At 40.3% G+C, this 22,161-nt stretch overlaps 1 protein-coding gene across 1 annotated transcript; it reads right to left on the bottom strand.

The window, feature by feature from the left end:
- Positions 1–14,272: 14,272 nt before the first annotated feature.
- Positions 14,273–20,233, bottom strand: LOC112257189. The gene is made up of 4 exons (XM_024430737.2): positions 20,134–20,233; positions 19,906–19,992; positions 18,037–18,152; positions 14,273–14,992 (listed from the first exon to the last, which is right to left on the bottom strand). Exons 1-4 carry the CDS (start codon positions 20,158–20,160, stop codon positions 14,407–14,409), a joined length of 816 nt encoding a protein of 271 aa, XP_024286505.1. The 5' UTR covers positions 20,161–20,233; the 3' UTR covers positions 14,273–14,406.
- Between the last annotated feature and the right edge of the window lie 1,928 nt (positions 20,234–22,161).

The following is a 22,161-nucleotide window of genomic DNA, read 5'->3' as shown; positions in this document are numbered from 1 at the left end:
ATATTAGAGTGAGATTGAGGACACATTGTGATCTGATTTGACCAAAACGCACCATGAATTCAATAGGGATTATCAATAAATCCATGAATTCAACACTGTTTTTATTTATTTACTTTTCTGCTCTTTTGCACACCAATATCTCTACCTGTACATGACCATCTGATCATTTATCACTCCAGTGTTAATCTGCAAAATTGTAATTATTCGCCTACCTCCTCATGCCTTTTGCACACAATGTATACAGACTCCCCTTTTTTTCTACTGTGTTATTGACTTGTTAATTGTTTACTCCATGTGTAACTCTGTGTTGTCTGTTCACACTGCTATGCTTTATCTTGGCCAGGTCGCAGTTGCAAATGAGAACTTGTTCTCAACTAGCCTACCTGGTTAAATAAAGGTGAAATAAAAAATTTAAAAAACAGGGATTATCATAAATCCATGAATTCAACAGGAATTATCACCAATCCATGAATTCAACAGGGATTATCACCAATCTATGAAGTCACCAGGGATTATCACCAATCCATGAATTCAACAGGGATTATCACCAATCCATGGATTCAACAGGGATTATCACCAATCCATGAATTCACCAGGGATTATCACCAATCCATGAATTCAACAGGGATTATCACCAATCCATGGATTCACCAGGGATTATCACCAATCCATGAATTCAACAGGGATTATCACCAATCCATGGATTCAACAGGGATTATCACCAATCCATTAATTCACCAGGGATTATCACCAATCCATGAATTCACCAGGGATTATCACCAATCCATGGATTCAACAGGGATTATCACCAATCCATGGATTCAACAGGGATTATCACCAATCAATTGATTCAACAGGGATTATCACCAATCCATGGATTCAACAGGGATTATCACCAATCCATGGATTCAACAGGGATTATCACCAATCCATGGATTCAACAGGGATTATCACCAATCCATGAATTCACCAGGGATTGTCGCCTATCCATGGATTCAACAGGGATTATCACCAATCCATGGATTCAACAGGGATTATCACCAATCCATGGATTCAACAGGGATTATTACCAATCCATGGATTCAACAGGGATTATCACCAATCCATGAATTCAACAGGGATTATCACCAATCCATGGATTCAATAGGGATTATCACCAATCCATGGATTCAACAGGGATTATCACCAATCCATGGATTCACCAGGGATTATCACCAATCCATGAATTCACCAGGGATTATCACCAATCCATGGATTCACCAGGGATTATCACCAATCCATGGATTCAACAGGGATTATCACCAATCCATGGATTCAACAGGGATTATCACCAATCCATGGATTCACCAGGGATTATCACCAATCCATGAATTCAACAGGGATTATCACCAATCCATGGATTCACCAGGGATTATCACCAATCCATGGATTCACCAGGGATTATCACCAATCCATGGATTCAACAGGGATTATCACCAATCCATGGATTCACCAGGGATTATCACCAATCCATGAATTCAACAGGGATTATCACCAATCCATGGATTCAACAGGGATTATCACAATCCATGGATTCAACAGGGATTATCACCAATCCATGGATTCAACAGGGATTATCACCAATCCATTGATTCACCAGGGATTATCACCAATCCATGAATTCAACAGGGATTATCACCAATCCATGGATTCACCAGGGATTATCACCAATCCATGGATTCACCAGGGATTATCACCAATCCATGAATTCACCAGGGATTATCACCAATCCATGGATTCAACAGGGATTATCACCAATCCATGGATTCACCAGGGATTATCACCAATCCATGGATTCACCAGGGATTATCACCAATCAATGGATTCAACAGGGATTATCACCAATCCATGGATTCACCAGGGATTATCACCAATCCATGAATTCAACAGGGATTATCACCAATCCATGGATTCAACAGGGATTATCACCAATCCATGGATTCAACAGGGATTATCACCAATCCATGGATTCAACAGGGATTATCACCAATCCATGGATTCAATAGGGATTATCACCAATCCATGGATTCAACAGGGATTATCACCAATCCATGAATTCACCAGGGATTATCACCAATCCATGGATTCACCAGGGATTATCACCAATCCATGAATTCACCAGGGATTATCACCAATCCATGGATTCACCAGGGATTATCACCAATCCATGGATTCACCAGGGATTATCACCAATCCATGGATTCACCAGGGATTATCACCAATCCACGAATTCACCAGGGATTATCACCAATCCGTGAATTCACCAGGGATTATCACCAATCCATGAATTCACCAGGGATTATCACCAATCCATGGATTCATCAGGGATTACAGGGATTATCACCAATCCATGGATTCACCAGGGATTATCACCAATCCATGGATTCACCAGGGATTATCACCAATCCATGAATTCAACAGGGATTATCACCAATCCATGGATTCAACAGGGATTATCACCAATCCATGAATTCAACAGGGATTATCACCAATCCATGGATTCACCAGGGATTATCACCAATCCATGAATTCAACAGGGATTATCACCAATCCATGGATTCAACATGGATTATCACCAATCCATGGATTCACCAGGGATTATCACCAATCAATGGATTCAACAGGGTTTATCACCAATCCATGGATTCACCAGGGATTATCACCAATCCATGGATTCACCAGGGATTATCACCAATCAATGGATTCAACAGGGATTATCACCAATCCATGGATTCACCAGGGATTATCACCAATCCATGGATTCAACAGGGATTATCACCAATCCATGGATTCACCAGGGATTATCACCAATCCATGGATTCAACAGGGATTATCACCAATCCATGGATTCAACAGGGATTATCACCAATCCATGGATTCAACAGGGATTGTCACCAATCCATGAATTCAACAGGGATTATCACCAATCCATGGATTCAACAGGGATTGTCACCAATCCATGAATTCAACAGGGATTATCACCAATCCATGGATTCACCAGGGATTATCACCAATCCATGGATTCAACAGGGATTATCACCAATCCATGGATTCACCAGGGATTATCACCAATCCATAAATTCAACAGGGATTATCACCAATCCATGGATTCAACATGGATTATCACCAATCCATGGATTCACCAGGGATTATCACCAATCAATGGATTCAACAGGGTTTATCACCAATCCATGGATTCACCAGGGATTATCACCAATCCATGGATTCACCAGGGATTATCACCAATCAATGGATTCAACAGGGATTATCACCAATCCATGGATTCACCAGGGATTATCACCAATCCATGGATTCAACAGGGATTATCACCAATCCATGGATTCACCAGGGATTATCACCAATCCATGGATTCAACAGGGATTATCACCAATCCATGGATTCAACAGGGATTATCACCAATCCATGGATTCAACAGGGATTGTCACCAATCCATGAATTCAACGGGGATTATCACCAATCCATGGATTCAACAGGGATTGTCACCAATCCATGAATTCAACAGGGATTATCACCAATCCATGGATTCACCAGGGATTATCACCAATCCATGAATTCACCAGGGATTATCACCAATCCATGGATTCAACAGGGATTATCACCAATCCATGGATTCAACAGGGATTATCACTAATCCATGGATTCAACAGGGATTATCACCAATCCATGGATTCGCCAGGGATTATCACCAATCCATGGATTCGCCAGGGATTATCACCAATCCATGAATTCGCCAGGGATTATCACCAATCCATGAATTCACCAGGGATTATCACCTATCCATGAATTCAACAGGGATTATCACCAATCCATGGATTCACCAGGGAGTATCACCAATCCATGAATTCACCAGGGATTATCACCAATCCATGAATTCACCAGGGATTATCACCAATCCATGAATTCACCAGGGATTATCACCAATCCATGGATTCAACAGGGATTATCACCAATCCATGAATTCACCAGGGATTATCACCAATCCATGGATTCACCAGGGATTATCACCAATCCATGGATTCACCAGGGATTATCACCAATCCATGGATTCACCAGGGATTATCACCAATCCATGGATTCACCAGGGATTATCACCAATCCATGGATTCACCAGGGATTATCACCAATCCATGGATTCACCAGGGATTATCACCAATCAATGGATTCACCAGGGATTATCACCAATCCATGGATTCAACAGGGATTATCACCAATCCATGAAGTGTGTTGATTATATGTTTAGAAGTAGTTTTGTAACGTAGACTTCTTTACATAAAATAAGGATAATAACCTGAGCTAAAATTAGAAAAACAAACTATACTACAGTGACAAGAAAAATGATGTGAACCCTTTGGAAATACCTGGATTTCTGCATAAATATGTAAACGTTGTATCTGATCTTCATCTAGGTCACAACAATAGACAAACGCAGTCTGCTAAAACTAATAACACACAAACAATTATACGTTTTCATGTCTTTATTGAACCATCGTGTAAACATTCACAGTGCAGGGTGGGTAAAAGTATGTGAACCCCTGGATTTAATAACTGGTTGACCCTCCTTTGGCAGCAATAACCTCAAACATTTTCTGTAGTTGTGGATCAGACACAGCACAACGGTCAGGAAGAATTATGGACCAGTTATCTTTACAAAACTGTTTCAGTGAAAAAAGTTACACATACATACACGTGTTTAGCAGATGTTATTACGGGTGTAACAAAATGCATGTGTTTCTAACTTCAACAGGACAGTAATATCTAACAAGTAATATCTAACAATTTTACAACATATACCCAATACACACAGATCTAGTAAAGGAATGGAATAAGAATATATAAATATATGGACGAGCAATGCCAGTGTGGCATAGACAAAATAAAGTAGAATAGAATACAGTATATTCTTATGAGATGAGTAATGCAAAATATGTAAACATTATTCAAGTGACTTGTGTTCCATTTATTAAAGTGGCCAGTAATTCCAAGTCTATGTATATAGGGCAGCAACCTCTAATGTGCTAGTGATGGCTATATTTAACAGTCTGATGGCCTTCAGATAGAAGCTGTTTTACTGACTTTATTGTCCGCATTGGGAAATTTTGTTGCAGTGTCATGTACACATTTAAAGTGGTGTTTAAATACAACAACAAATTGACAATACAACTTTCATAACAGTTACATACCAATTAAAAGAGACTCGTTTTTCAGTCTCTCGGGTCCCAGCTTTGACGCACATGTACTGACCTCGCCTTCTGGATTATAGCGGGGTTTCTTGGGCCAAGAAACACGAGCAATGGACATTAGGTGGAAATCTGGATGAGTCCAAATTTGAGGTTTTTGGATCCAACCGCTGTGTCTTTGTGAGACGCAGAGAAGGTGAAATGGATGATCTCTGCATGTGTGGTTCCCACCATAAAGCATTGAGGAGGAGGTGTGATGGTGTGGGGGTGCTTTTCTGGTGACACTGTCTGTGATTTATTTAGAATTCAAGGGACACTTTTAAGCAGCATGGTTACCATAGCAATCTGCAGTGATAAGCCATGCCATCTGGTTTGGGCTTAGTGGGAGTGTCATTTGTTTTTCAACAGGACAATGACCCAACACAACTCAACGCTGTGTAAGGGCTTGTTGACCAAGAAGGAGAGTGATGGAGTACTGCATCAGATGAGCTGGCCTCCACAATCACCCAACCTCAACCCAATTGAGATTGTTTGGGATGAGTTGGACTGCAGAGTGAAGGAAAAGCAGCCAACAAGTGCTCAGCATATGAAGGAACTCCTTCAAGAATATTGGAAAAGCATTCCAGGTGAAGCTGGTTGAGAGAATGCCAAGAGTGTGCAAATCTGTTATCAAGGCAAAGAGTGGCTACTTTGAAGAATCTAAAATATAAATTATATTTAAAAAATGGTCTCTCAGGGCTCTGTTAAAACAGTCTCCTCCTGCTGGTCTCTCAGAGCTCTGTTAAAACAGTCTCCTCCTGATGGTCTCTCAGAGCTTTGTTAAAACAGTCTCCTCCTGCTGGTCTCTCAGAGCTCTGTTAAAACAGTCTCCTGCTGGTCTCTCAGAGCTCTGTTAAAACAGTCTCCTCCTGCTGGTCTCACAGAGCTCTGTTAAAACAGTCTCCTCCTGCTGGTCTCTCAGGGCTCTGTTAAAAATGTCTCCTCCTGCTGGTCTCTCAGAGCTCTGTTAAAACAGTCTCCTCCTGCTGGTCTCTCAGAGCTCTGTTAAAACAGTCTCCTCCTGCTGGTCTCTCAGAGCTCTGTTAAAACAGTCTCCTCCTGATGGTCTCTCAGAGCTCTGTTAAAACAGTCTCCTCCTGATGGTCTCTCAGAGCTCTGTTAAAACAGTCTCCTCCTGCTGGTCTCTCAGAGCTCTGTTCAACTGTTCTGCCTTGTTATTATTCGACCATGCTGGTCATTTATGAACATTTGAACATCTTGGCCATGTTCTGTTATAATCTCCACCCGGCACAGCCAGAAGAGGACTGGCCACCCCACATGTGCTCTCTAATTCTCTCTTTCTTTCTCTCTCTCGGAGGACCTGAGCCCTAGGACCATGCCCCAGGACTACCTGACATGATGACTCCTTGCTGTCCCCAGTCTACCTGGCCGTGCTGCTGCTCCAGTTTCAACTGTTCTGCCTTATTATTATTCGACCATGCTGGTCATTTATGAACATTTGAACATCTTGGCTATGTTCTGTTATAATCTCCACCCGGCACAGCCAGAAGAGGACTGGCCACCCCACATAGCCTGGTTCCTCTCTAGGTTTTGGCCTTTGTAGGGAGTTTTTCCTAGCCACCGTGTATCTACACCTGCATTGCTTGCTGTTTGGGGTTTTAGGCTGGCTTTCTGTACAGCACTTTGAGATATCAGCTGATGTACGAAGGGCTATATAAAGAAATTTGATTTTATTTGTTAAAACAGTCTCCTCCTGCTGGTCTCTCAGAGCCCTTGTTAAAACATGTCTGGAGACACATCACAGCTGATATAGATGCCATATTCCGTGTAACATACAGTACACACAGCTGAAACACACAGGAACACACTATATACACACACAGCTGAAACACACAGGAACACACTATATACACACACACACAGCTGAAACACACAGGAACACACTGTACATACACCGACAATGCAAAACATTATGAACACCTACTCCTTCCATGACACAGACTGACCAGGTGAATCCAGGTGAAAGATATGATCCCATAATTGTTGTCACCTGTTAAATCCACTTCAATCAGTGTAGATGAAGGGGAGGAGTCAGGTTAAAGAAGGCGTTTAAACCTACCCAAAGGACATCCAGCCAACTTGACACAACTGTGGGAGTCAACATGGACCAGCATCCCTGTGGAACGCTTTCGACACCTTGTAGAGTCCATGCCCTGATAAATTGAGGCTGTTCTGTGAGAGACGTGGGTGTAACTCTGTATTAAGGTATTCTTAATGTTTTGTATACTCAGTTGACCTCATTACCATATTTATCAGGGGAAGGGAGGGCAGAGGGAGGGGCAGAGACTGCTGGTATCATTACCATATTTATCAGGGGAAGGGAGGGCAGAGGCTGCTGGCATCATTACCATATTTATCAGGGGAAGGGAGGGCAGAGGGAGAGACAGAGGCTGCTGCCATCATTACCATATTAAAACGAAAGCGAACAGTTCTGTCAGGTAACAGAGACTAAACAGAAAATAACTACCCACAAACACAGGTGGAAAAAAGGCTGCCTAAGTACGATTCCCAATCAGAGACAACGATAGACAGCTGCCTCAGATTGGGAACCCTACTCGGCCAAAACAAAGAAATAGACAACAGAGAACGCCCACCCCAAATCACACCCTGACCTAACCAAATAGAGAAATAAAACGTGTCTCTAAGGACAGGGCGTGACACATTCCCCTTTAAATCTGTCAGGATGCCACTTGATAAACAGTAAGATAAGCAAACGTATTGAATTACAAGCTTTTTATCAGAAAATAGGCAAGGAAGACCCCTGTCACCTGTTCTGGGGTTTCACACCATTCTGTCTTAACAGTGTGTGTAAATAATTGAATGGCACTATTGCTGGGCTGTAGTTTGATAGATTGTTTAACATTCCCATTGGCATCCACCAACCAGCTTCTGGGGGATTTGATTTATTAGACCATTGAAAAACACAATTCAGAAAAACAAGTTGTTAAGTAAGTATCCTGGTTTCTGCTTGATAGACTACTGTCCTGTCTAGTACATCTCAGGGCCTTACCCCCAATCCATCTCCTTTTCACTGGAGGATGATGCCACCTTAATTGGGGAGGACGTGGTATTGGCTGGAACTTTATGGAATCAAATACATGGTTTCCATGGTTTCCAGGTGTTTGATGCCTTTCCATTTGCTCTGTTCTGGCCATTATTATGACCCTTCCATCAGCAGCCTCCACTGATATCCTTATTGCTGTGTGCCAAGCAGAGAAGCATTGGCTCCCATTTGTACAGTTTATTGTATGACTTGGCTGGGAATCAACCTCCTACCATTCCAATCTCAGGGCGGACACTAACCATAAGGCCACAGGAGTTGGTGGACAAGTGATATCCTCATTGATTTAAATGCAGTGTAACACAATACTGTTTTAAAACGTATTTTCCATGATGGTCCTCTGTGAACACATACATGAATACAAAAACATCATTCCAACAGCACCAACAAGGGAGGAAACAATACTAGAAACATTAAAGATGGGAGTGAAATATATAGTGCAGTGTGAGAGGTTTATGACGTGTTTCAAAAGGAGTACAGCACTAGTTAACAGGATGTGTTTACTTGAGACACGCCTTCATCCGTCTTCTACGGAACTAGAATGAATAATAATATCAATAAGAAATTCACAATAGTTCCAAGGAATGCTTGCCAAGTAACATCAAGCCACATTAAAAGATCACAAGACAGGATACACAGCACTCAATGCACACAGTCAATAACAGTTAACCCTGTGTTGATACCAACATGCTAGTCAGTGACCATTAACCCTGTGTTGATACCAACATGCTAGTCAGTGACCATTAACCCTGTGTTGATACCAACATGTTACAGTCACTAACTGTTAAACCCTGTGTTGATACCAACATGCTAGTCAGTGACCATTAACCCTGTGTTGATACCAACATGCTAGTCAGTGACCATTAACCCAGTGTTGATACCAACATGCTAGTCAGTGACCATTAACCCTGTGTTGATACCAACATGCTAGTCAGTGACCATTAACCCTGTGTTGATACCAACATGCTAGTCAGTAAACCTGTGTTGCTACCAACATGCTAGTCAGTAAACCTGTGTTGCTACCAACATGCTAGTCAGTAACCATTAACCCTGTTGATACCAACATGCTACAGTCACTAACCATTAACCCTGTGTTGCTACCAACATATTACAGTCAGTAACTGTTAACCCTGTGTTGATACCAACATACTAGTCAGTAAACCTGTGTTGATACCAACATGCTAGTCAGTAAACCTGTGTTGCTACCAACATGCTACAGTCACTAACCATTAACCCTGTAATGATACCAACATGCTAGTCAGTAACCCTGTGTTGCTACCAACATGTTACAGTCACTAACTGTTAACCCTGTGTTGATACCAACATGCTAGTCAGTGACCATTAACCCTGTGTTGCTACCAACATGCTACAGTCACTAACCATTAACCCTGTAATGATACCAACATGCTAGTCAGTAACCCTGTGTTGCTACCAACATGTTACAGTCACTAACTGTTAACCCTGTGTTGATACCAACATGCTTGTCAGTGACCATTAACCCTGTGTTGATACCAACATGCTAGTCAGTGACCATTAACCCTGTGTTGATACCAACATGCTAGTCAGTAAACCTGTGTTGCTACCAACATGCTACAGTCACTAACCATTAACCCTGTAATGATACCAACATGTTACAGTCACTAACTGTTAACCGTGTGTTGATACCAACATGCTAGTCAGTAACCCTGTGTTGCTACCAACATGTTACAGTCACTAACTGTTAACCCTGTGTTGCTACCAACATGTTACAGTCACTAACTGTTAACCCTGTGTTGATACCAACATGCTAGTCAGTAACCCTGTGTTGATACCAACATGCTAGTCAGTAACCCTGTGTTGATACCAACATGCTAGTCAGTAACCCTGTGTTGATACCAACATGCTAGTCAGTAACCCTGTGTTGATACCAACATGCTAGCCAGTAACCCTGTGTTGATACCAACATGCTAGTCAGTAACCCTGTGTTGATACCAACATGCTAGTCAGTAACCATGTGTTGCTACCAACATGCTAGTCAGTAACCCTGTGTTGATACCAACATGCTAGTCAGTAACCATGTGTTGCTACCAACATGTTAGTCAGTAACCCTGTGTTGATATGGTACGTTAATAGTGTGTAAGAGGGTAAAGACTCCTTTAAAGGTGTTCTGTTTTCATACAGGAGTCATTTATTATATGTACTTTGGCAAGTCAGCTGAGAGCAAATTCTTTTTTTACAACGACAGCCTGCCCCAGACAACACTAGGCCAATTGTGCGTCGCCCTATGGGACTGCCAATAACGGCCAGATGTGATGCAGCCTGGATGTGAACCAGGGACTGTAGTGACCCGTCTTACACTGAAATGCAGAGCCTTAGACAACTGTGCCACTTGGAAGCCCAGATGACTTAAGTACCCCCTTTAAAAAAATATTGTTATTAACCAAGTTAGTTCAGAACAAATTCTTATTTTCAATGACAGCCTAGGAACAGTGGGTTAACTGCCTGTTCAGGGGCAGAATGACAGATTTGTACCTTGTCAGCTTGGGGATTTGAATTTGCAACCTTTCAGTTACTAGTCCAACACTGTAACCACTAGGCTTCCTGCTACCCCAAATGAATGACTTATGAATGACTAATGTACACCCTTCAAGTAAAGAGTTAACGAATCAACCTGGCATGTTGGCCATGAAGAAAGATAACACACAAAATATTATCTTCTGAATATTAAATAAAGCTGTTTGACCACCAACATGTCCAGCTCATCTAACATCAACTTGTCTTCCAGAAGCTGGACTCCTGCTACCAGTTTCTCTGATAGAACAATGTGTGAGATGATTAATGAAGTCAGGTGTGGTACTTGGTTGGAACATGCTACCTATTCACTCCAGGACAAGTTAAAAGTCCCTGTGACAGAATGTGTTCTTATACCAACGATATAGAGTCTGTAGACTCAGAATCCATATAAATATAGTTGGAGAATACCAATATTTTAAGGAATATAGCTCAGTAACCCTTTGTTATGTTGATACCAACTTCAGGCGAAGTCGGTTCCTTCTACTTGTTCGGGGCGACGTTCAGCAGTCGACGTCACCGGTCTTCTAGCCATCGCCGATCCACCTTTCATTTTCCATTTGTTTTGTCTTGTTTTCCCACTCACCCGGTGTACATTTCCCTCATTACTTGTTGTGTATTTAACCCTCTGTTCCCCCTCATGTCTGTGTGTGAAATTGTTTATTGTTTCGTGTATGCGCACGTTAGTCTGGTTGCTCTGGGTTATGTCAACCCGTATTGTGTTTAGTGTTCTTAGTGCCATGCGTTTTGTTCGCCTAAATAAAAGGCTCCGTTTGCTACCCAAATTCTGCTCCCCTGCGCCTGACTCCCTTACAGCCAGTTACGCTAACAGTCATAACGCATTGGGGAAGTGATGTGACTGATATCTCCTGGTTATGTCATAATGTCATAACCAGGGACTGTAGTGACCCGTCTTACACTGAAATGCAGAGCCTTAGACAACTGTGCCACTTGGAAGCCCAGATGACTTATGTACCCCCTTTAAAAAAATATATATATATGTTATTAACCTTTATTTAACTAGGCAAGTTAGTTCAGAACAAATTCTTATTTTCAATGACAGCCTAGGAACAGTGGGTTAACTGCCTGTTCAGGGGCAGAATGACAGATTTGTACCTTGTCAGCTTGGGGATTTGAATTTGCAACCTTTCAGTTACTAGTCCAACACTGTAACCACTAGGCTTCCTGCTACCCCAAATGAATGACTTATGAATGACTAATGTACACCCTTCAAGTAAAGAGTTAACGAATCAACCTGGCATGTTGGCCATGAAGAAAGATAACACACAAAATATTATCTTCTGAATATTAAATAAAGCAGACGTCACACATTTTGACCAGATTCAGTATTAATTGTCCAGCTCTCATCTCCCTCATCATCAACTTGTCTTCCAGAAGCTGGACTCCTGCTACCAGTTTCTCTAATGTCATAATGTCATATGATTGGGGAAGTTAGAGTGTGTTGACATGGTTATTGTCATAATGTCATAACGCATTGGGGAAGTTAGAGTGTGTTGAGATGATTATAAATGTCAGGTGTGGTGCTTGGAGTGTGTTGAACTATCTCCTTTGCAATACCTATTCACTCCAGGACAAGAGTTAAAAGTCCCTGAACTGACAGAATGTGTTCTTATATAACGATATAGAGTCTGTAGACTCAGAATCAATCATATAAATATAGTTAGGAGAATATGAATAGTTTTAAGGAATATATATTACACAGCTATTGTGGGAAATGAGTGTGTTGATATCTCCTTTGGTTAATGTCATAATGTCATTGTCATTGGGGACTTAGAGTGTGTTGATATCTCCCATTTGGTTAATGTCATTGTCATCGCATTGGGGAAGTTAGAGTGTGTTGACATCTCCTTTGGTTATTGTCATAATGTCATAACGCATTGGGGAAGTTAGAGTGTTTGACCATCCTTTGGTTAATGTCACCTTGTCATTTTCCATTTGTTTTGTCTTTTGGTTTTGTCCACGCATTGGGGAAGTTAGAGTGTGTTGATATCTCCTTTGTTACATGTCATCCATAACATTACTTGTTTAGTGTTTAATCTCCTTTGGTTTTGTCATAATGTCTAAATGTGTGAAATTAATGTCATTAATGTCATAACGCGCAAGTTAGAGTGTGTTGATATCTCCTTTGGTTAATGTCATAATGTCATAACGCATTGGGGAAGTTAGAGTGTGTTGACATCTCCTTTGGTTAATGTCATAATGTCATAACGCATTGGGGAAGTTAGAGTGTGTTGATATCTCCTTTGGTTAATGTCATAATGTCATAACGCATTGGGGAAGTTAGAGTGTGTTGATATCTCCTTTGGTTAATGTCATAATGTCATAACGCATTGGGGAAGTTAGAGTGTGTTGACATCTCCTTTGGTTAATGTCATAATGTCATAACGCATTGGGGAAGTTAGAGTGTGTTGACATCTCCTTTGGTTATTGTCATAATGTCATAACGCATTACAGAAGTTAGCGTAGCAGTGATCGAGTGTATTACCCCTGCGCATAGTGCAGAAATATGCTGGTAGAATTTAGGTAGCCTTGTTCTCACATTTGCTTTGTTAAAATCCCCAACTACAATAAATGCAGCTTCAGGATATATGGTTTCCAGTTTACATAGAGTCCAGTGAAGTTCCTTAACTTGATTGGGATAGGGGGCAGCATTTTCACTTTTGGATGAATTGCGTGGCCAAACTGAACTGCCTCCTACTCTGTCCCAGATTAGCCGTCCTGGTGTCTGCTTGAGGGGGAACGGACACCGCTGAGAGGATGACTGACCAGAACTCTCTTGGAAAAACCTAGTACATGTTCATTAGGGCGTGTGTTTGTTTATGTTAAGGACTATATATTACACAGCTACATGTGTGTTGATATCTCCTTCGGTTATTGTCATAATGTTATGTGTTTGTATCTGTGGGTCCAAGTCTTAACTCTATCAGTCTCACCACATTTCAAGTGTTTTCAACAACATTTACAAGACTGTTTATAGTCCTCTACGTTCAACCTTTTTGTTCTCAGAAGATGCAGGGAAACAGGAAGGACATGGTCTTTCTGTCATGCAGTGTTTATGTCAGTGTAATAAAACCTAATAAAGACAGAAATACCAACAACAGTAATGATGGAGACAGTAGTGTTGCTGCTATGGTGAACTTTAATGAACTGTGTAGAGAGAGAGATGGACAGAGAGGGATGGACAGAGAGAGGGGGATGGACAGAGAGAGATGGATGGACAGAGAGAGAGATGGACAGAGAGGTGGATGGACAGAGAGAGGGGGATGGACAGAGAGAGAGATGGACAGAGAGAGGGGGATGGACAGAGAGAGAGATGGACAGAGAGAGGGGATGGACAGAGAGAGAGATGGACAGAGAGAGAGATGGACAGAGAGAGAGATGGACAGAGAGAGAGATGGACAGAGAGAGGGGGATGGACAGAGAGAGAGAAAGAAAATATACATTTCTATATTTCCACCATTGAGACAGTGTACACTATTAGTATCCATACAGACAGTCATTGGTCTCAGGATTTGTGTTGGCAGTGACACAACGGTAACATGTGTTTTGTTCCTTGAATCTGACACAACGATATAAAGGGAGGTATATTTCTATTCTCTGGAAGGACTCAAACACCTGCTGCTTAGTCGGTTTGGTCACTCCTGTATGGTGCCTTGAAGGGTCCCAAACCGAGGAGAAGACAAAGGCCATCTGGTTGGCGTTCCTGCCGTTGAAGACGGTCATGAAGGGCAGAATGCTGGTTGCTCCATTAGGGACGTTGCATCTCTCCAGGCAGGGAGAGTAGTTGGAGAAGAAGACGATGCAGTCATTGGGCTTTGCTGCTGTTAACAGAGTCTGCATTCTGCTGGGGTTGGTTTTATCATGCCCCAAGAGAAGGTACTCAGCATGGTAGGTGTCAGGTATGGCTGCGATGAGCCGGTCTCCTATGTAGACACTATAATCCTGTAGTCTCTTCTGGACAACCTGAGGTTGCACGCCTACATCAAAGATTGCTCCATTTTGGGTGCACTGCTGTTGGGTGAGTAAGACAGCCATGGCATACTGGCGGTTCTCCAGGCCGAACCTGAACAACAACAGGAGACAGAAGAGACAGAACACAGGATCAGAAACATTATAAACAGACAGGAGACAGAAGAGACAGAACACAGAGGATCAGTAACATTATAAACAGACAGGAGACAGAAGAGACAGAACACAGAGGATCAGAAACATTCTAAACAGACAGGAGACAGAACACAGAGGATCAGAAACATTCTAAACAGACAGGAGACAGAACACAGAGGATCAGAAACATTCTAAACAGACAGGAGACAGAATACAGAGGATCAGAAACATTCTAAACAGACAGGAGACAGAACACAGAGGATCAGAAACATTATAAACAGACAGGAGACAGAAGAGACAGAACACAGAGGATCAGAAACATTCTAAACAGACAGGAGACAGAAGAGACAGAACACAGAGGATCAGAAACATTCTAAACAGACAGGAGACAGAACACAGAGGATCAGAAACATTATAAACAGACAGGAGACAGAACACAGAGGATCAGAAACATTCTAAACAGACAGGAGACAGAAGAGACAGAACACAGAGGATCAGAAACATTATAAACAGACAGGAGACAGAACACAGAGGATCAGAAACATTATAAACAGACAGGAGACAGAACACAGAGGATCAGAAACATTCTAAACAGACAGGAGACAGAAGAGACAGAACACAGAGGATCAGAAACATTATAAACAGACAGGAGACAGAACACAGAGGATCAGAAACATTATAAACAGACAGGAGACAGAACACAGAGGATCAGAAACATTCTAAACAGACAGGAGACAGAACACAGAGGATCAGAAACATTATAAACAGACAGGAGACAGAAGAGACAGAACACAGAGGATCAGAAACATTGACAGTGAATATGTGCACTGTTACTTTTGCATAAATGATCACCTCCATCTCATGGACAAAGTTAACCTCATAGTCATTCATTGTATCATTTCAAATCCAAAGTTCTGGAGTACAGAGCCAAAACAACAAACAATGTGTCACTGTCCCAATAATTACGGAAGGCACTATCTCAGACCTCTTAAAGTAGTCCAATGTTTAGTATTTGGTCCCATGTTCCTAGCACTCAATGATTACATCAAGCTTGTGACTTTTTATTACACTTGTTGGCTGCATATGCTGTTTATTTAGGTTGTGTTTCAGATTATTTTGTGCCCAATAGAAATCATTTTGGAGTCACTTTAATTGCATAAAAGATTAGAATATGTCTCTTAACACTTCTACATCCATGTGGATGCTACCATTACGGATAATGTTAATTAATCGTGAATAATGATGAGTGGGAAAGTTACTCATCCTTATTCATAACCCCCCCATGCTAACCTCTCACCATTACAATAAATAAAAAAATACATTAAAAAGTTAGCATTTCATATCATACCCCCAAGACATGCTAACATCTCACCATTACAATAACAGGGGAGGTTAGCATTTCATATCATACCCCCAAGACATGCTAACCTCTCACCATTACAATAACAGGGGACGTTAGCATTTTATATCATACCCCCAAGACATGCTAACCTCTCATCATTACAATAACAGGGGACGTTAGCATTTTATATCTTACCCCAAGACATGCTAAACTCTCACCATTACAATAACAGGGGGAGTTTAGCATTTTATATCTTACCCCCAAGACATGCTAACCTCTCACCATTACAATAACAGGGAAGTTAGCATTTCATATCATACACCCAAGACATATTCTATTGTATTCTTATTTACAATAAAAGTGACTCCATAATAATTACAGAGGGCAATACAGTCTATATTAGCAATATAGTCTATACTAACAACAGTCTATACTAACAATACAGTCTATATTAGCAAGAGTCTATATTAGCAATATAGTCTATACTAACAATACAGTCTATACTGACAATACAGTCTATACTGACAATACAGTCTATATTAGCAATATAGTCTATACTAACAATACAGTCTATACTGACAATACAGTCTATATTAGCAATACAGTCTATACTAGCAATACAGTCTATACTAACAATACAGTCTATACTAACAATACAGTCTATACTAACAATACAGTCAATATTAGTAATAGTCTATACTAGCAATACAGTCTATATTAGCAATACAGTCTATATTAGCAATACAGTCCATATTAGCAATATAGTCTTTACCAACAATACAGTCTATACAAGCAATACAGTCTATATTAGCAATACAGTCTATATTAGCAATATAGTCTATACTAACAATACAGTCTATACTAGCAATACAGTCTATACTAGCAATACAGTCTATATTAGCAATACAGTCTATATTAGCAATACAGTCTATATTAGCAATATAGTCTTTACTAACAATACAGTCTATACTAGCAATACAGTCTATAGTCTATATTAGCAATACAGTCTATATTAGCAATAGAGTCTATATTAGCAATACAGTCTTTACTAACAATACAGTCTATACCAGCATCTTATCTTGTCTGCAGTCCAGGGGCTTAATTTAGGCTAAGCGTTTGTTTGCTAAACCTCTCACCATTACAATAACAGGGGAGGTTAGCATTTCATATCATACCCCCAAGACATGCTAACCTCTCACCATTACAATAACAGGGGAGGTTAGCATTTCATATCATACCCCCAAGACATGCTAACCTCTCACCATTACAATAACAGGGGAGGTTAGCATTTCATATCATACCCCCAAGACATGCTAACCTCTCACCATTACAATAACAGGGGAGGTTAGCATTTCATATCATACCCCCAAGACATGCTAACCTCTCACCATTACAATAACAGGGGAGGTTAGCATTTCATATCATACCCCCAAGACATGCTAACCTCTCACCATTACAATAACAGGGGTTCACGGTTTGAACCAGTGTTTTAATCGGTCGATCAAACAGTCAGGACAGAATAAAAATATCGAATGAATGTTAAGAGGAATATAAACTTCAAATGTTCCCCCAAAAATGTTTTATTTCTTATAATGGCTAATAATTATGTCTAAAAGTATTTTAGGAGTTCATAGATTATGAAAGAACAGAGAAACACCCACCTTCTCATCTCTTGTACCACATTAGCCAAGACCTCTTGATTGATAGCATCCACGTTGCCTCCAGGCCAGAGAGACAGCAGAAAGAGAAGGACAATTCCCCTCATAGTTACACACAGCTGAAACACACAGGAACACACTGTATATACACACACACATCTGAAACACACTATGTACACACACAGCTGAAACACACAGGAACACACTATATATACACGCATCTGAAACACACTATATATACACACACACATCTGAAACACACTATGTACACACAGCTGAAACACACTATGTACACACTATATATACACACACACATCTGAAACACACTATGTACACACACAGCTGAAACACACAGGAACACACTATATACACACACACACACACACCTGAAACACACTATATACACACACACACACACACACGCATCTGAAACACACTATATAAACACACACAGCTGAAACACACAGGAACACACTATATACACACACACACACACCTGAAACACACTATATACACACATCTGAAACACACTATATGAAACACACACTATGTACACACACAGGAACACACTATGTACACACACAGGAACACACTATGTACACACACAGCTGAAACACACAGGAACACACTATATATACACACACACACCTGAAACACACTATATACACACACATCTGAAACACTATATACACACACAGGAACACACTATATACACACACAGGAACACACTATGTACACACACAGCTGAAACACACAGGAACACACTATATATACACACACACATCTGAAACACACAGGAACACACTATATATACACACACACACACACACCTGAAACACACTATATACACACACATCTGAAACACACTATATACACACACATCTGAAACACACTATATACACACACATCTGAAACACACTATATACACACACATCTGAAACACACTATATACACACACATCTGAAACACACTATGTACACACACAGCTGAAACACACAGGAACACACTATATACACACACATCTGAAACACACTATATACACACACATCTGAAACACACTATATACACACACAGTTGAAACACACTATATACACACACAGGAACACACTATATACACACACAGCTGAAACACACAGGAACACACTATATATACACACACACACACACCTGAAACACACATTAATACACTATTTATATATATATATATAATACACAATGAGTGGACAAAAAAATATGAACACTTTCATAATAGTCTGTTATGCTCTTTCAAGGACATAGACTGACTGACCAGGTGTACCCAGGTGAAAGCTATGATCCCTTATTGATAAGAAATCTGCTTCAATCAGTGTAGATGAAGGGGAAGAGACAGGTTAAAGAAGGATTTTTAAGCCTTGATACATGGATTGTGTATGTGTTCCATTCAGAGGGTGAACGGGGCAGGACAAATTATTGAAGTGTCTTTGAACAGGGTAGGGTAGTAGCTGCCAGGCGCACTGGTTTGTGTCAAGAACTGCAACGCTGCTGGGTGTTTCATGCTCAACAGTTTCCTGTGTGTATCTAGAATGGTCCACCACCCAAAGGACATCCAGCCAACTTGACACAACTGTGGGAGCATTGGAGTCAACATGGGCCAGCATCCCTGTGGAACGCTTTCGACACCTATTAGAGTTCATGACCTGACGAACTGAGGCTGTTCTGAGAGAAACGTGGGTAACCTGTATTAAGGTATTCTTAATGTTTTGTATACTCAGTGTTTACTTATTCTGTTCAAGGAGCTCATGGAGGGTTACAAAGGTCCTAATTATATAAAATCAACCATGTTAATAAGCAGTAAAGATAACATTAGATATAAGTCAAGTAGAATACACTTACAGAGATTGTGGATGGCTGGTTATTGTCCTGTAGATTGTAGATGGCTGGCTGATGTCCTCTAGATTGTAGATGGCTGACTGATGTCCTCTATCCAAGACAAAACAGATTAAGGTCAACTCAAGTTATGGAAAACATCGAAAACACACTTAGACATGTTCTTTATTAAAAACAGCAGAACAACAGTTATCACATTTAGTTCAGAGAGAAGGTACTAATTCACCCATGTACCTGTTGAAGGGTTGTAGCTGTGTCCATGTGAGCAGCACTTTATAGTGGCTTTATGTGTTAATAGTTATCCAGAGAAGGGAGGGCAGAGGGAGGGGCAGAGGCTGCTGACCTCATTACCATATTTATCCAGGGAGGGCAGAGGGAGAGACAGGTGATGTAATAGCTTTACTGGAAATAAACAGGTATTATTGACCCTGGTTCGATTCCAAGCTGTAAATCAAATCAAATCAAATCAAATTTTATTTGTCTCTATCTCAAGGCCATCAGACTGTTAAACAGCCACCACTAACATTGAGTGGCTTGTGCTTTTAGTTCTGACTCAACTGCCACTTTAATAAATAACCAAAAAGTAAAATATAACTAACAATTCCAAAACAATGCTTATAATATAAGTTTACATAAAGAATTCATCTCACATACAGATATATGAATGAGTGATGGTACAGAACAGCATAGGCAAGATACAGTTGGTATATGAATACAGTATATACATATGAGATGAGTATGTAAACAAAGTGGCATAGTTAAACTGGCTAGTGATACATGTATTACATAAAGATGCAGTAGATGATATAGAGTACCAGTATATCATATATATTTATGTACATAATAATCCCCCTAGGCTTGTATGTATAAGACAGTATTTTGAAATTGTTTAAAGTTAGATTACTGATATATTTTACTCATTTTGGAACTAGAAGCACAAGCATTTCTTAAAGTGGCATTAACATCTGCTAACCATGTGTATGTGACAAATAAAATTTGATTAGTTGGTGGCTTTTGTCTCTGTCAATTGCAGTAGTTATTTTAATATGACATGTTTTATAAAAACATGACTGCTTTATGTACCTCCAAATAAAATGCAATTTTGAGAAAAATAATATACTGTACCAGTCAAAAGTTTGGCACACATTCAAGGGTTTTTCTTCATTTTTACTATTTTCTACATTGTATCTTTAAACCTTGTCCTCCTCTGAGAAGGGTAGTGAGAAGGATCAGAGGACCAAAACGCAGGTAGGGTCCAGGTTTATTTTAATACATTAACTGAACACTACGAAATACAAAACAATAAACGTGAAATGCCCCCGGTGATGCGTTGTGCAGACCTCACTACCCTCTGGAAACAGAGCCACTTACACGGAAGACAAAACACTAAACAGGAAATAAACACCCACCAAACACAGGTGGAAAAGGCCCGACAGGATGATTCTCAATCAGAGACAACTAACGACACCTGCCTCTGATTGAGAACCATACTTCAGCCCCTGACACAAACCCCAACATAGAAAAACAAACAGACTGCTTCACAACTGCCCTGACCATACTAAATAAAGACAAAACAAAGTTTGACTGTGATGGTCAGAACGTGACAGTATAAAATTTAAGACATCACAACTATGAAATCCATATGGAATCATGTAATAAATCTTGTTAGGCTGTTCCAACATCTGCTGTTTCCTGGCAGAGCCAAATTCAAAAAATATGTTTTAGAAATTTTAACTTTCAAACATTCAGTGCAATACACCAAATTAAAGCTTGACTTCAAAAAGGCTTTACAGCAAAAGCACACCATATGATTATGTTAGGTCAAAGCCTAGTCACAAAAACCCATACAGCCATTTTCCAGCCAAAGGGAGTCGTCACAAAAACGCAGAAATAGAGATACAATGAATCACTAACCTTTGATGATCTTCGTCAGATGACACTCATAAGACTTCATGTTACACAATAGATGTATGTTTTGTTCGATAAAGTTCATATTTATATCCAAAAATCTCAGTTTACATTGATGCTTTATGGTCAGTAATGTTGTGCCTCGAAAACATCCGGCGAATTTTCAGAGAGCCACATCAATTTACAGAAATACTCATCATAAACTTTGATAAGAGATAAAAGTATTATGCACAGAATTATAGATATACTTCTCCTTAATGCAACCGCTGTGTCAGATTTCAAGAAAACTTTACGGAAACAGCACACCATGTAATAATCTGAGTACAGTGCTCAGACAACAAGATAAGCCAAACA

The sequence above is a fragment of the Oncorhynchus tshawytscha genome, linkage group LG08 (genome assembly GCF_018296145.1).
Source record: "Oncorhynchus tshawytscha isolate Ot180627B linkage group LG08, Otsh_v2.0, whole genome shotgun sequence".
Taxonomy (NCBI): domain Eukaryota; kingdom Metazoa; phylum Chordata; class Actinopteri; order Salmoniformes; family Salmonidae; genus Oncorhynchus; species Oncorhynchus tshawytscha.
The sequence above is the reverse complement of the archived record's forward strand: the minus strand, read 5'-3'. Positions and strand labels throughout refer to the sequence as shown.

Bases quoted from the DNA above. Each gene is read 5' to 3' on its own strand.
- LOC112257189 (XM_024430737.2), bottom strand. From the start codon at position 20,160: ATGGACACAGCTACAACCCTTCAACAG. The intron at 18,153-19,905 runs GTAAGTGTATTC...TGTGTGTTTCAG, and splicing joins ACCAGCCATCCACAATCTCT to CTGTGTGTAACTATGAGGGG. The intron at 14,993-18,036 runs GTGGGTGTTTCT...GTTGTTGTTCAG, and splicing joins GTGGTACAAGAGATGAGAAG to GTTCGGCCTGGAGAACCGCC.